The sequence below is a fragment of the Leopardus geoffroyi genome, chromosome E1 (genome assembly GCF_018350155.1).
Source record: "Leopardus geoffroyi isolate Oge1 chromosome E1, O.geoffroyi_Oge1_pat1.0, whole genome shotgun sequence".
Classification (NCBI taxonomy): Eukaryota; Metazoa; Chordata; class Mammalia; order Carnivora; family Felidae; genus Leopardus; species Leopardus geoffroyi.
In genome coordinates this window covers 54,604,749-54,618,518 of record NC_059330.1, presented here as the reverse complement: position 1 = coordinate 54,618,518, position 13,770 = coordinate 54,604,749, and the positions used below count along the sequence as shown (strand labels likewise).

General features: G+C 59.4%; 2 protein-coding genes across 3 annotated transcripts; one reads left to right on the top strand and one right to left on the bottom strand.

The window, feature by feature from the left end:
- Positions 1-37: 37 nt before the first annotated feature.
- GPR142 (G protein-coupled receptor 142) lies at positions 38-4,243 on the bottom strand. 2 transcript variants are annotated; one of them, XM_045490851.1, is made up of 3 exons: positions 4,077-4,243; positions 3,069-3,227; positions 38-2,167 (listed from the first exon to the last, which is right to left on the bottom strand). In XM_045490851.1, exons 1-3 carry the CDS (start codon positions 4,099-4,101, stop codon positions 1,296-1,298), a joined length of 1,056 nt encoding a protein of 351 aa, XP_045346807.1. In that variant the 5' UTR covers positions 4,102-4,243; the 3' UTR covers positions 38-1,295. The 2 variants fall into 2 exon arrangements, with proteins under 2 accessions (XP_045346807.1, XP_045346808.1); XM_045490852.1 differs by having other exon boundaries at positions 38-2,030.
- A 4,845-nt stretch (positions 4,244-9,088) lies between these two features.
- On the top strand, positions 9,089-13,665 carry BTBD17 (BTB domain containing 17). Its single transcript, XM_045490832.1, has 3 exons — positions 9,089-9,254; positions 10,708-10,984; positions 12,336-13,665. The coding sequence occupies exons 1-3, from the start codon at positions 9,170-9,172 to the stop codon at positions 13,408-13,410; spliced, it is 1,437 nt and encodes a 478-aa protein (XP_045346788.1). The 5' UTR covers positions 9,089-9,169; the 3' UTR covers positions 13,411-13,665.
- Positions 13,666-13,770: the final 105 nt, after the last annotated feature.

The following is a 13,770-nucleotide window of genomic DNA, read 5'->3' as shown; positions in this document are numbered from 1 at the left end:
GGAGCCTGCTTCGGATTCTGTGTCTCCCTCTCCCTCTGCCCCTGCCCCACGTGTGCTCTCTCTCTCTCAAAAGTAAATAAATAAACTTAAAAAATAGAATTACGGATAAAGTTTAGAATTAGGGATAAAAGCTGAAGAGCCTGCCTTTTTCCCCTTTGGGTGTGGCTGAGAGTCCCCTCCTGGACACTTGTTCTGGAGAGAAGAGGAAAGAGGGAAAGTTGAGCATTTATTCTGCACTGATAGCATGCATTTCTGGCTCTTTCGCCTTGGCCACGCCACTAAGGGGTTGAGTGCTGGTGGGCCCCAGCCTGGACCTCCCATTCGGGGGAAAGGTCAGCTCAGCCAGACTGACTAGAAAGCAGAAAGCAGCCGCTAATGTGTTTACCCAAAAGCCTGGAGCAGGTGGGAGGTGCATCTGCTAATCTCTCCCAGCTGCCTTTCCCAGAGCCCAGGAGAGGCTGGGAGGGGCAGGCAGAGCCCCAGGGACCCAATCCGCTGGGCCATCTCCTCCCTCCCCATAATGGAGAAAGAGGCCGTCCTCCAAGTGGAATGGGTTAGGTCCTCCCTTCCCATCCCCCTGCCCCTAGGCTGAGAGGGCACTTCCTTTCTCATCAGCAACAATGAAAACCCTAGGCTATTCTGGGCCCCTGAACCTATTCTGGCTCCAGGGCAGGGAGTTAAGTGGAATCCAACCAGGATGCTTGAGACTCAAGGGGTTCTGTCGCCCCAGGGCTGGGACATCTAATCTGCTTTAAGATCATCCCCTTTCCCAAGCAAAACGTTCGGTTCCCCCAGCCAGAATATGCTGGAATCCTGCAGATAACTTCCTTCCACCCTGGCCACTGGAAGCCAGAGTAGTGATTGACTCGGGGAGGGAGATATAGGCTCTGGGGGAGAGGGGTGGGGGTGGTGGTGGCTGGAAACCATTCATACCTGTCTGTCCATCCATCCATCCATCCATCCATCCATCCATCCATCTTGCCTTTCATTCACTCATCCAATCAATGTCAATCTAGCCTTCATAACGTGCCTGGTGAAATGTCCCTTACAAAGGAATGCCAAGGCAGCTGACACTATCAGCCTGTGCCTGGCAGAGCCCTCTCCTTGTCCCAAGAAGTGGGAGTTGCTGGTGAAGCTAATGGGAGAGCTGCACCCAGGGAGCCGCCCCCACAGGAAGGAGCCTTTCCCCGACCCCTAGTTGCAAAGTAGGGTGTCACACTTTTGTGGGCACACCACAAAGGCAGCAGTATATCTGGCCCTGAGCCACACCTGAGCACCCTGGCTGGGCCCCTCCTCTACAATTCTGCCCCTTTGGGAATTCCCGGGGGCTTTAGCACAGGTTCCACCACCATGCCCTCTGGCTGTGACCCCAGGATGCAGGGCAGGTGGGCATCATGGATGACCTCTCGGATGGTGGCCCGGAAAGTCTTGCTGACAAAGCAGTAGAGGCTGAAGTTGACTGCTGTGTTGAGCATGGCCGCCATGTTGGCCACGTCCAAGGCCAGGTGGACCCTCCAGTCCCGGTGGACAGGGGCCACATACAGGTGGTAGAGCATGACAAAGATCCGGGGTGCCCAAAGGAGGGTGAAGAGCGTGGTGACGCCCAGGAGGATAGCTGTACCCTTGCCCACCCGGGGCCGCAGCCCACTCTGGCTCCTCCTCCGCAGCCGGCAGATGATGGCCGAGTTGGTGACCAGGAAAACGCCACAAGGGATGAAGTAGACGATGAGACAGTGAGCCCACTTGAGGGCCTCATCCATCATGCTGGGGGGGTCCGCGTCCCTCCACACATCCAGCCACCAGTAGAAGGGGATGCCGGTCAGCAGGGCAGCACCGAGGACAGCGACGATGGCTCGGCGGGTCCGGCCTGGGGATGAGGCGGCCCGGTGGTGCAGGGGATGGCACAGGGCGCTGTACCGGTCGACCGTGAGCAGGACAGCAATCCAGACGGAGGCATGGTTGGCAGCAAACTCCAGGATGTTGGCCGTGCGCACCACAGCCCGGGGCACCTCCCGGGCCAGCACGGCGCCCTGCAGGAGGAAACCCACGAACACGATGACCACCTGGGTGACGATATCCGAGACTGTGAGCGCCAGAAGGTAGTAGTAGGAGGGCTTCCTGGTCCTGGCGGCCAGCCGGGCCAAGGCCACTGTGGTCAGGAGGTTGACTGATGGCGACAGAGGTCACAGGGGGCAGAGGACAGAGGTGTTAGAAGGGCTACTCAGACCATGTTTCCAAGGTGTTATTATCTCCCTCTCCACCCGCCTGCTTGCCCAGACTTCCTTTTTCCTCTTTCCAGTCCTTCTTAAAACTCACTTTAGGGCACCTGGGTGGCTCAGTTGGTTCAGTGTCCGACTCTTGATCTTGGCTCGGGTCATGATCTCATGGTTCATGAGTTCGAGCCCCACATGGGGCTGTGTGCTGACAGCAGAGTCTGCCTGGGGTTCTCTCTCTCTCTCCCTCTCTCTTTCTGTCCCTCCTGTGCTTGTGCTCTAGGTCTCTCTCAAAATACATAAACTAAAAACAAAACAAAGTAAAACCTCACTTTATCAGAGAGGCTAACCAGATCAGTCCTGCCCTATCCGTCCATACACCACGGGCCATTGACTTCACCCCAAGGCAAGGCCTCTGCCTTCCACACGGGCAGGGGTGGGTAATTCCCCAAGGTGGAGACCTCCTGTTCTTTCTTACATCCACTTCCCTACCTGCCCCCCGCTTTGCTGCTCTCAGAAGCGGTGGAAGGCACGGGAAGCTTTTGACTGAGTTGAGGGCAGTCCTACATGAACTTAGTCATCCTACAGCAGTGCCCACTCCTGGGTAGAGAAAAGACTGTCCCTTCTGGTGAAACCTTGGCTTTAGCCATTAAGCACCCCAAATCCTGGCCCTTCATTTTTTCGTCCCCACTGTGCTTTGCTCCCCAATGAGCCAAATCACCATATAAAGTCAAAGGGTATCCTGAGAGTCTATGATCCTGGGTCTCAGGGGTCAGCACAGAGGATGGGTACTCATCGAAGGAGGACCCCCATTTCTGCCCACCCCCAACTTCCAGACCCCAGCTTCCCACTCACCAGGCAGCCCCAGGCCCAGCAGGATGCTGTAGTAGATGACAGGGATGACACCAGCCACACATGGGGACCTCTCCGGGATTTCTGGCCAATGGCCTTCCAACTCCTGGCTTGGCCCACTGCCATTGGCCGGGGGCCCCACGGTGGCTTGAGGCTGGCCAGCTAGGGAGGGTGGAAGGGTGAAGTTAGAGGCTTAGATTTCTCTCTGAAGCCTGACCCCGATCCTGAGATCTTTATTCACCCCTACTCTGTGTAGACGCCCCCAGCCAGGCCCAGCCAAATGGCAATCCCAATTGCCAGGCCCATCCCACCCCACCCCTTGGTGGCCTGGCTCCCCCATTAGAGGGAAGAAGTCCTCCATGGCGTTTCTTGCTCCCATGGATGCTGCTTCTCGATTGCATGTCTCAAGGTGCATTTTCTGCCTGGAAGGCAGGGCCCAGGAACAGGCTGTGCGGCACAGAAGGGCGGGGGTGGGGCACCTTTTGAAAATACACGTTCCAGGGCCTCGCTGCTGGGGGTCTGAGCCAGGGGGTCGGGAGTGGGGCTCAGGCAGCTGTAATTCTAGTGAGCACCCTGGGTGATTCTCATTGACGGTGACTCAACAGCCAGACCCCTCCCACCACCAAGGAGTGACATTACTGGAAGGAGCAGCCCCCATCATAGGCTGGCACTATTGGAGCTGGGGCGGCCCTAGTTTCCAGATGGGGAAACTGAGTCCAGAGGAGTAAGGTGACCACATAGTCCGGTCCTTGCTCCCCTCAGCCCACACTGTAGGTCTTTAGGTTTCACGGTCCAGCTTTTGATTTCCTATGGAGGCACCCCTCCAGTGGATCCCCCCCCACCACAACCCCCGCCTCCCCTCCCACTACCCCTCCCCTGCAGCTAAACCTAGTTTCCCCGCCTACCGCACTCAGCTCTTTTGGGATCAGCTTCAAGCTTCTAGATTCCTCACCTGTTCTTCACCTGCCAGCCACTGTCCTCTCCCTTCCCGGCCTGTTCTGGATACTTTACCTGCCTCTCGCCCCTCAAGCGTCATGCTCCTGGGTTCTGAGTCCTATGTCACCTCGTGGATTTTGGCGGGGGGATCCCCGCAGCTTCCGGCATCGCCAGCTCTCCAAGGGGTGGTTTGTCCCACGATTCTTCCCGCGGCACTGAGACTTAGCTGGTCAATACAGAGAGGTCGGGTGGTGGGAGGAGGGAGGAGGAGGAAGGAAAGGGTGGGGCTGAGGCTCTGGGGGCGGGAGGGAATGAGTCTATACAGTGGATGCTTCTGAGAGCAAACTGGGAACCCCCAGGGTGCAGGCAGGGAAGGGGTCAGGCTGGGAGGGAGGCCTTGAGGAGGGGGCCGGATTGGGGCTCTAGATAGGCTGCCTCATGGTCCATGGCACTCTGGGGCCGGGGGAGGGGGGCGGTGAGGATTTCAGGGCAGAAGGAAGGATTCCATCTTCAGGGTTGGGGGGACCACTACAGGGCAGGAAGGGGTGAGGCCACCATGGGCAGGGCCCGGATCTAGAGAGGGGCCTTATGGGCCCCGTTTGAAGGGGTCAGTCTAGCAGCGACAGCAGGCAGTGGGACGAGGAAGAGGCTGTCTGGGGGCCGCTGGCCTGGAAGGATGGCAGGAAGCCGTGTGCAGTGATGACAGTGGCCACTCAGGGAAACCCAGACCCAGTGGCCCCCACAAGCTGTTGTTTTTTCCAGCCTCGGTGAAACAGATCATCCCGCCCCACCCCCGCCCCAGGAATATCAGTCACTGGCAAACAAACACCAGCAGGTGCAGCGAGCGCTCTGGAGAGGCTGGAATTTGCGCCCACGGGCTCCCCCCCCGCCACCCCCTTGGGGTAGTGACCAGTGCAGCCCCGGGTGGGCACCAGGGACAGACGTGTGCATTGACAGAGAGGAGAGCTGAGGCCCAGCCTGGAATCACCTCCCCTGCCCGCCTCTGGGAATGCAGCGGTGCTGGCTTCTGGGCTCCCTAAGTTAGCTCCCACATCTGGGGCTAAGAGGCCACCTGGACCCTTGTCCCCACTTCTACCTTCACATCCACCCTGGGCTATCACAGGGGACTTGCTGCCCCCTGGTGGCCGTGTCCTGACCCTGCAGGCCTCCAGAGAGTCCACTGGCTTCCGCCAGGATCTCTGGGGGGCAAAGCAGGACCAGAGCATGTGCTGCCCACTCGGGTCCCGAGGCCGTGTCCCAGCCCCTAGCTCCAGAGAATGCCAGAAGCACAGATAGTTCCCCAAGCCACCACCTCCCTGCCCCACGAGCCTATGGGTGAACAAGGAGCTGTTTACAGTCAACTTGAAAAGACCAAAGACCAACATGTGTGAGGGCCTTTCATTTATTTTTTTTTAATGTTTGCTTATTTTTAAGAAAGAGACAGAGCGCAAGTAGGGGAGGAGCAGAGAGAGAGAGAGGGAGATACAGAATCCAGAGCAGGCTCCAGGCTCTGAGCTGGCAGCACGGAGCCTGAAGCGGGGCTCGAACTCGCGAACCACGAGACCGTGACCTGAGCTGAAGTCAGCCGCTCAACTGACTGAGCCCCCCCGGGCGCCCCTGAGCCCCTACTCTTGTTCCTACACTTTTCACCCTTGTGGCAGCCCCACAGGCTAACTCTGGTGACCTCTGTTTGACACAAGAGGGGCCCGAGGCTCAGAGACGTTAGGCAACTAGGCTAGGACCACAGAGCCACAAGGCGGCCGGTGGAATTCGAACTCAGGTTTGTTCCTCCCCCAGAGCTGTTCACCTGTCACTCCCTCACCGAGAAGAAATGGCGCTGGGGCAGCAAGAGACCACTGTGAGCTCAGACTTTGTGGAGAGGGGGATGTGGTTCAGACAGAGCACTCAGACAGGGAAGGGCATTGCAGTTCAGGGGAACGGCGAGGTAGCACGTGCTGGGGGCAGGAAAACAATCTGCCACCATGACGGGAGCGCCTGGCTTCCGGGAAGCTTTCAGTAGCTTTAGGGAAAGATTCCTTCTTGTTTATTATTAGTGTGCCCCTCTGAGTACACGGGGCGGGGGGGGGGGGTTCTGGAACCTATACTCATGATCCCCTGCTCCCCAGTCTAAGTGTTTAAAGGCATCCTGGCTCCGGAAGGGAGATGTCATAGATGGAAAGGAGTCTGCACTGTAGGTAGAGTTGGGTCTGGGGGCTCATCGCTCCGGGGTTGGGTATTACCCGCATCCAGTGTCTGATCACCCACTCTGCAGATTCAGAAAAATCATCCTGCCCCAAGCTTGCAAGAATTTTCAGTTGCTTTTACAGCCCTAGAGATTCCTTACCCAACAGGTATCATTTCTGTCTGAAAGAGCTTCCCAGAAAAGACATCATGGGGTCATGGGAGGAAAAATCAAGCAGAAGAGTGGCATTGGCATCCTGGCTGACCGTGAGATCTCAGACAAGTCACTTAGGTTATAAACACTTTTTGTCTCGGGCAGGAAGTAGCACTTGTCTGGGAATTGTTGTAGCCCGTGAGCTCATCAGACTTGCTCTCAAGACATTAAGGAGTTTCCAGATTCACAGAAACCCCGTAGAAAGAAAGTGGAGGGTCTCAGATCCTCTATCTCGATGGCTGTGCAGGGCAAAGGCCCTCCTTTCTCTCTCCTGCTCCCAGATCTCACACGCTACGCACATGCGTGCATGTGTATGCACACACACCACACATACACACGCATGCACACGGCCCAGCAAGTGTCAGACTAAGAAACTGAGGACAGAGAATGGCTGTTTCTGGAAAGTCAGTTCCTTTCTTTCTTTCTTTCTTTCTATCTTCCTTCCTTCCTTCCTTTAAAAATTTTTAAATGTTTATTTATTTTCTGAGAAAGACAGAGACAGAGTGTGAGCGGGGGGGAGGGGCAGAGAGAGAGGGAGACACAGAATCCCAAGCAGGCTCCAGGCTCCAAGCTGTCAGCACAGAACCTGACGTTGGGGCTTGACCCCATGAACTGTGTGATCATGACCTGAGCCGAACTCAGACCCTTAATTGACTGAGCCACCCAGGTGCCCCTGGAAAGCCAGTTTCTAAATCATTCAAGGAGGTTTAGGGGCAATGAAGTCAGTAATTGTAGGAGGTGGGGCCTCTCAGAGGTCGGGGCGGGTCGGAGGTGACTTTTCTGAGCGTTCTTGGTAATCTGGGGCCTCGCGATCCCTGTCCCCTTGAAATGGCATCCATCTAACCCTGGGAGATAAATCTTAGCTTGGGGGGTGTGCGTGACAATCACCCAGCATGCTTAGAAAATACAGGTGTCCTGGCTTCTAAGTAGAGCATGGGAGATTCCCACGAACGTGGGCTATGCTTCCAGAAAGACAGATGCAGCCTCGGTGAGTCTGGAGTTAAGAAACGTGTTTATGGAAAGCTGGTTTTCTGAGTAGTGGGTTCTCTTACCCTCATCTCCTTATCACCAATAACATTCCTGCCGAAAAGCATTGCCCGTGGAAGCAGGGATGCTCTCAGAGGCCCAGAACCCCATCGCACTGAGGATCTGTCTTGCTGGGCTGGGCCGGGGAGGTGGTACAGTCCATGGGAAGGGCAGGCAGGCAGCCAAGGGTTGGTGGATCTGGATGAGGGGAGCCAGGCGTGAAGGTCAGGGCAGCCGGGAGGGGTTTCCGCTGGGCTGGATGGTTCCATCTCTGCCAACCCGGACGAGGCAGGTGCCAGACCCAATTCTTGCTCTCTCTGTGGCGCTGGAGAGGGGGTGGGGCTGTAGGAGTCTCTGTGCTGTGCCAGCCGGGAGCAGAAATCAGTGCACGGAGCTGGTGCCTGGGATCCAGACCGCGAGCCCGAGCGAGGGCAGGCTCCACCCCCAGTCAAGGACTCAGCCTTGGGGGAAACTGAGCTGGATCTATCTGGAGCCCCCCCACTTCAGTTCATCACCCCCGAAGGAGTCCCTCCCCGGAAGAGCTGGGCCGGGCCCCACCCGGTTCCCGGAAAGGTGAGGCCTCCACAGGACACACGGACACACCCACTGCCCTTGAGTTCTAGGCCCCACCCTCCACTCCCTGTTCCTTTGGATTTAGAAGAGCACTCCTGTGCACCAACCCACCCAGCTCTCTGCCTCAGTTTCTCCTACACACGGGTCTGCCGTGTGTCTCCTTGGAACTCTGGGAAGGGAAAAATTTCATTTGGAAGTTAGACAGAAGCTGGTAAAAGAAGCCTTCCGAGAGATGAGCCTAGAGACTGAGGCACTCAGGGAAGGTGAATTAAAGGAAGTGACAGGGCAGACAGGTGGCCACCTCAGCATCTCCGGTCCCTATGCTCAGCTTTGTGCCAGTTGGGCCGGGGGTGGGCTGTCTGCCGAGGGCCAGCCCAGCTCTGGACAGAGGGCCTCCCGTGCAGTGGTGCCCAGCCCAGGGTGCTTCTGCTGTGCCCTAGCCCGGCCACCTTAGCTCACCTTGGTCCTGGAGGATGATGGTCCCAGTCCCCAGGGGGCCTCTCGAAAGGCCCATCACCCTTCCCAGAGCATGCAGGGAACAGGCTTCGACAAGGAACACGAAAGTGATACGAGTTACCCCACGGGCCCCTATTCGAGACCCTTGCTCTCCTCTCTGAAGACCTAGCCCACCCCAAAATGGAAGCGGGGGAGGGATGGGGGCCCAAGCAGCTCTTCCCTCTTCTCTTCCGGGGCCTTCTTTGCAGCCCGCTCACCACGGCGCTTTAGCCAAGATGCTGCCAAGCGCATTCTGGGCCAGGACGGAGACTGTGCCTGGGGATTGGGGGAGGGGACTGGGACCCTCTGGGCCAGCAGCTGCCAGAGGTCCTGGAGCCCCTTGCCTGCCCTTTGGAGAGCCTAAAACCTCCCAGGAGAGAAAGGACCAGCTCCACTGGGTGGTAGAAGATGTGGGGGAGGGTGCCGGATCTGTCCCCCTCGGGGGCCCGCGGGCAGCACAATAGCCCCAGGCCGCAGCTCTCTGGCTTAAGTGGTTGCCTGGGCAACAGCTGGGGCCAGTTTCCACCAATCCGAAGCAGAGGCTGGGTGGGGGGAGGGAAGCTGGCCCGGAAGGGGGGTGCCATCCCCTTGTGCTGAATCCTACATAAGGAGGAGGGATGTGAGCACAGTGGTCTGGGCTTCGAGGTCCCTCCAGCGAGCTCAGGGGCGGAGCACAAAGATGCTTCGGCTGGGCTATGCCAAGCCCGGGTCCTGGGCCAGCTTCTGGGCCATCCTGACCTTGGTGGGTCTGGCCACTCGAGCAGGTGAGTGGGCAGTGGGTGGGGTGAGGGTGGAGGGCAGGGAAGAGAGGCAGGACTGCTGGGCCCTAGCGCCACGAGGCCGGGAGGGGGCGGTGTCCAGCAGGCCAGGGCGATTTGATCACCCCAGACTCCGTGGAGGAGGCCGGCCTCAGAGGGAAAAAGGGCAGGGCGGGCAGGCAGGGGTCTTAACGGCAAGAAGACCTTTTCCCCCAGACAAGTGGGCCCAGGCAGCGGCCGAGTGTAAGGCCATCAGCATTCGGGGCCTTCATAGTGACAGCTTGGGGAGGTGGGGTTGGGAAATTAACAGCCCACCCACCTCTCACCCTCCCCTTCTCCCTCTGTTCCCCTTTCTCTGACACACAGATGCTCTGCTGTCGTGTGAGCCTTCTCTGCCATAGTCCACATGGGCTGTGGACCTGTGTGTGTGTGTGTGTGTGTGTGTGTGTGTGTTGGGGCAGGTGCTCATCTGCTGCTCTCAGACACCCACCTTGTCTCCCTCTGAGTCTCCTCACACTGTTCTCTGCTTGGGGAAGCTGCTGGCCGCATTTTCTATCACTGGGTTTTCTGTAACTGAGTGCATGTCCCCATCTGACCCTCACGGCATCCCCAGAAACATGGCAGAAGGGCCGGATGGGACCGTGAGAGTCCCTTTCCAGCTGCAGCCCGACCTCTGTATTTTCTCTGGTCCCCCACAAGCCACCTCCTGCAAGTGGACTTCAGTCTCAGAGGTCAGCACCCAAGAAGGCAGCTGGGCCTGGAAAGAGCTTCTCCTCCTGCCCACAGCCTCCTCTCATGCTGCCCCTCCCGCTCAGTGCTCTGCCCACACCCCCCCCCCCCACACACACACCCAACCCTCCCTCTGTTCCCAGCACCCCGAGCCCATCCTTCTCAAGGGCCTTTGCAAGGCTGGCTCCTTCTTGTCACTTCCTCAGGGAGCCATCCCTGATTTCTGCACCTCAAGTAGCCTTACCCTGACTCCTGTCACTTCCCTCATGTATCAAGAGTCCCAGACTACAGTGTTTATTTGTGTACGGAATGCCTGTCTAATCAGCTGGTTTGTGCTTTTATCAGGAGGTGAGAGGGGTGGGGACCCAGTCGTTCCTCAACCCTTGCCTGGGTGTCTGGCATCCTGGAGATCAGTTCTGAGCATTTTTGTCCCCCACTGGTCCATGATCTCTCCTCGCCGGGAATCAACAACCCCCCCTGCAAGAGCATCATCTCAGGGTCTGCTCAGGGTCAGGTTCACAATCTTCCTCACCTAGAATGTGCCTGTGTGTGCATACACGCGTCCACAAGCTCCGTGGGCATAAACGGGTAGGCGCACGGCCTCCCCAGGCCTGCCTGCCCTCTGCCCACACCCACGCACACGCGTCTCCAGCTGGTCCCTCTGCGCCCCTAGATCGCACCCCGGGGCCTAGGTGCCTTCTCAGCCGCGCCGTGTTCCTTCCCGCTGCAGCTCAGAGAGCCGATGTTGGCGGGGAATCCACGGGCACCTCCATCAACCACTCCCAGCTGCTGCTCCAACGCCTGCAAGAGCTTCTGCGGCAGGGCAATGCCAGCGATGTGGTCCTGAGGGTGCAGGCTGCGGGCACCGACGAGGTCCGGGTCTTCCACGCCCACCGCTTGCTGCTGGGCTTGCACAGTGAGCTGTTCCGGGAGCTGCTGAGTAACCAGAGTGAGGCGGTGCTTCAGGAGCCCCGGGACTGTGCTGCCGTCTTTGACAAGTTCATCAGGTGCGGAAGGGTTAGGGGGGAGACTTCACCCCTTTCCAAGGCCCTGGCTTCTCGGCCCCTTAGCGGACACGATGTCCACCCGTCCCCCGGAGGTCACGGGGATGACAGTGCAGCCACCCCATGCATCCCTTCTCCCTCTGCCCTCTTGCAAAGTGCAGCGTGACCCCCCCGCCCTTGGCTGCAAGGCTGCCCTTGGCTGTGCGTTTTCATGTCAATTACCAATGCTGGCAGAGCTGTTTCCAAACCTGGCCTTGGGAGCTTTTAAAAACTGCAGATTCCCGGACCCGGCTCTGGATCACCGGCTTCAGGTCTGGGGTTGGGCCCAGCTATTATTTTTGTTTGTTTGTTTTAGAGCCTCCATGTGGTTTTTGTGTCTGGTCAGGGTTTGAAGTTCAGGGCCAGGGAGAGTAAGCCAGCTCTCTCTCCTATCTCCTGCTCCCTTCCGGTGCGCTGCACAAGGGCGCCATTCACACTAGAGTCAGAGAAAGTAACCCCGTTTTAATAGTTTAGACAAGACGGCTGCAGAATTCCAGGCAATAGGAAGAGGGGTGACACAGAAGGGCAAAAGGCCCCCCCCCCACCCGCCCCCAATCCCATACAGCGCCTCTGCGGACCTCTGATTGGTTAGAATTCAGTCACATGGCCACGCCCCCTGGAAGGGAGGCTGAGAAACCATCTTTTATTCCCAGAGGCAAACATGTGAGACTAAAATGCAGCGGAAAGAAGAGACAGCGGTGGGCAGTTGTCACCACAGCCGGGCAGAGCGCGTGCCAGTGGGGACCTGGCAGGAAGGGTGGCCAGGGGGATGGGAGCAGACAGCGACAGGGAGTGAGTGAGCCAGCCGGAAGACAGGAAAGATGCAGTGAGAAAGAGGAGCTTGCAAGCAAAGGCGGAGGGTAGAGGGAATTAACCCTTGTTGACGGCCTTCCCTGCAACCAGCGCCCCCCTACCCCCCGCGCCTCGTTCCTTCTCCCCACAGCTGTCACAGCGGCCCTGTTACCCGCTTTCCCAGCTGATCGGCATAAGGTTCAGGGAAGTTGAATGATCTGCCCACTTGCTAGTAGGATATGGATCTGCACCCGGCTTGTAAACCCCGCAATGGCAGGAGCCTCGTCTGTCTTGTGGCCTAGAGCAGGACACCCGATAGATGCTCAGTAACGACATGCTGTTTCCATGTCCCCAGAGAAGCGTAAAGAAGAGGGGTGAAGCAGGATGGGCGAGGAGGGTCCTTGAGAGGAAGACAGGAAGCCTCAGGGTCCACCTTGCCCACACCCAAGGCCGGGTCCCTTGCACGCGGGGGGCAGAGCCGGCCCTGCCCTGCCCGTGCCGCATCTCTACGCCTCTCCCGCAGGTACCTCTACTGCGGCGAGCTGACCGTGCTGCTGGCCCAGGCCATCCCCCTGCACAGGCTGGCCACCAAGTACGGCGTGGCGTCCCTGCAGCGCGGAGTGGCCGACTACATGCGCGCGCACCTGGCGGGCGGCGCCGGCCCGGCGGTGGGCTGGTACCACTACGCTGTGAGCACCGGGGACGAGGCCCTGCGCCAGAGCTGCCTGCAGTTCCTGGCCTGGAACCTGTCGGCCGTGGCGGGGAGCGCAGAGTGGGGCGCCGTGAGCCCCGAGCTGCTGGGGCAGCTCCTGCCACGCTCGGACCTGGTGCTGCAGGACGAGCTGGAGCTGTTCCACGCGCTGGAGACGTGGCTGGGCCGCGCCCGGCCGCCTCCCGCCGTGGCCGAGCGCGCGCTGCGAGCCATCCGCTACCCCATGATCCCGCCCGCGCAACTGTTCCAGCTGCAGGCGCGCTCGGCTGCCCTGGCGCGCCACGGCGACGCGGTGGCCGACCTCCTGCTGCAGGCCTACCAGTTCCACGCCGCCTCGCCGCTGCACTTCGCCAAGTTCTTCGACGTCAACGGCAGCGCCTTCCTGCCCCGCAACTACCTCGCGCCCGCCTGGGGCGCCCCGTGGGTCATCAACAACCCGGCCCGCGACGACCGCAGCACCAGCTTCCAGACGCAGCTGGGCCCGAGCGGCCACGACGCCGGCCGCCGGGTCACGTGGAACGTGCTCTTCTCGCCGCGCTGGCTGCCCGTCAGCCTGCGGCCCGTCTACGCGGACGCCGCGGGCACTGCGCTGCCGGCCGCGCGTCCAGAGGACGGCCGGCCGCGCCTGGTGGTCACGCCGGCCAGCAGCGGCGGTGACGCGGCGGGTGTGAGCTTCCAGAAGACCGTGCTGGTGGGGGCGCGCCAGCACGGCCGCCTGCTGGTGCGCCACGCCTACAGTTTCCACCAGAGCAGCGAGGAGGCCGGTGACTTCTTGGCGCACGCAGACCTGCAGCGGCGCAACTCCGAGTACCTGGTGGAGAACGCTCTGCACCTGCACCTCATCGTCAAGCCGGTCTACCACACCCTCATCCGGACCCCCAAGTAGCCAAGTGGGCCGGGGTGGGGGGGGGGCGCCTCTGGAGTGGGAAATAGAGGCCTGGCATTGATGGCCTTGGCATGTGGGAGGCGTGCCACGAATGGAGGTGCCTCCATTGGTCCCCTGGGCGGCCAGGTGCTGGTGGCCTTGGAGCTGGGGTGGCGTCCAGGGGAGGGGTGGTAGACCAGATGCTTGGTTTCAGGAGCTGATTTCACAGCTGCCTCGAAGGCAGTGCTCTTGGTTGAATAAACCGATGCTCAGCGAGCCAAGGGGATGATTGAACTACCCAGCCCCCCGGGGTAAAAACAGCCCAAGGATGGTCCCAGAGGCGCGGGGTTTCCCCCACCTTTCATTAGGTTTTCTCGAAGG

Coding starts and splice junctions, on each gene's coding strand:
- GPR142 (XM_045490851.1), bottom strand. CDS start 4,101: ATGACGCTTGAGGGGCGAGAGGCAG. Junction 3,228..4,076: donor GCTTGAGGGGCGAGAGGCAG/GTAAAGTATCCA, acceptor CACCCTCCCTAG/CTGGCCAGCCTCAAGCCACC. Junction 2,168..3,068: donor GCTGGGCCTGGGGCTGCCTG/GTGAGTGGGAAG, acceptor TGTCGCCATCAG/TCAACCTCCTGACCACAGTG.
- BTBD17 (XM_045490832.1), top strand. CDS start 9,170: ATGCTTCGGCTGGGCTATGCCAAGCCCGGGTCCTGGGCCAGCTTCTGG. Junction 9,255..10,707: donor GGGTCTGGCCACTCGAGCAG/GTGAGTGGGCAG, acceptor TTCCCGCTGCAG/CTCAGAGAGCCGATGTTGGC. Junction 10,985..12,335: donor GTCTTTGACAAGTTCATCAG/GTGCGGAAGGGT, acceptor CCTCTCCCGCAG/GTACCTCTACTGCGGCGAGC.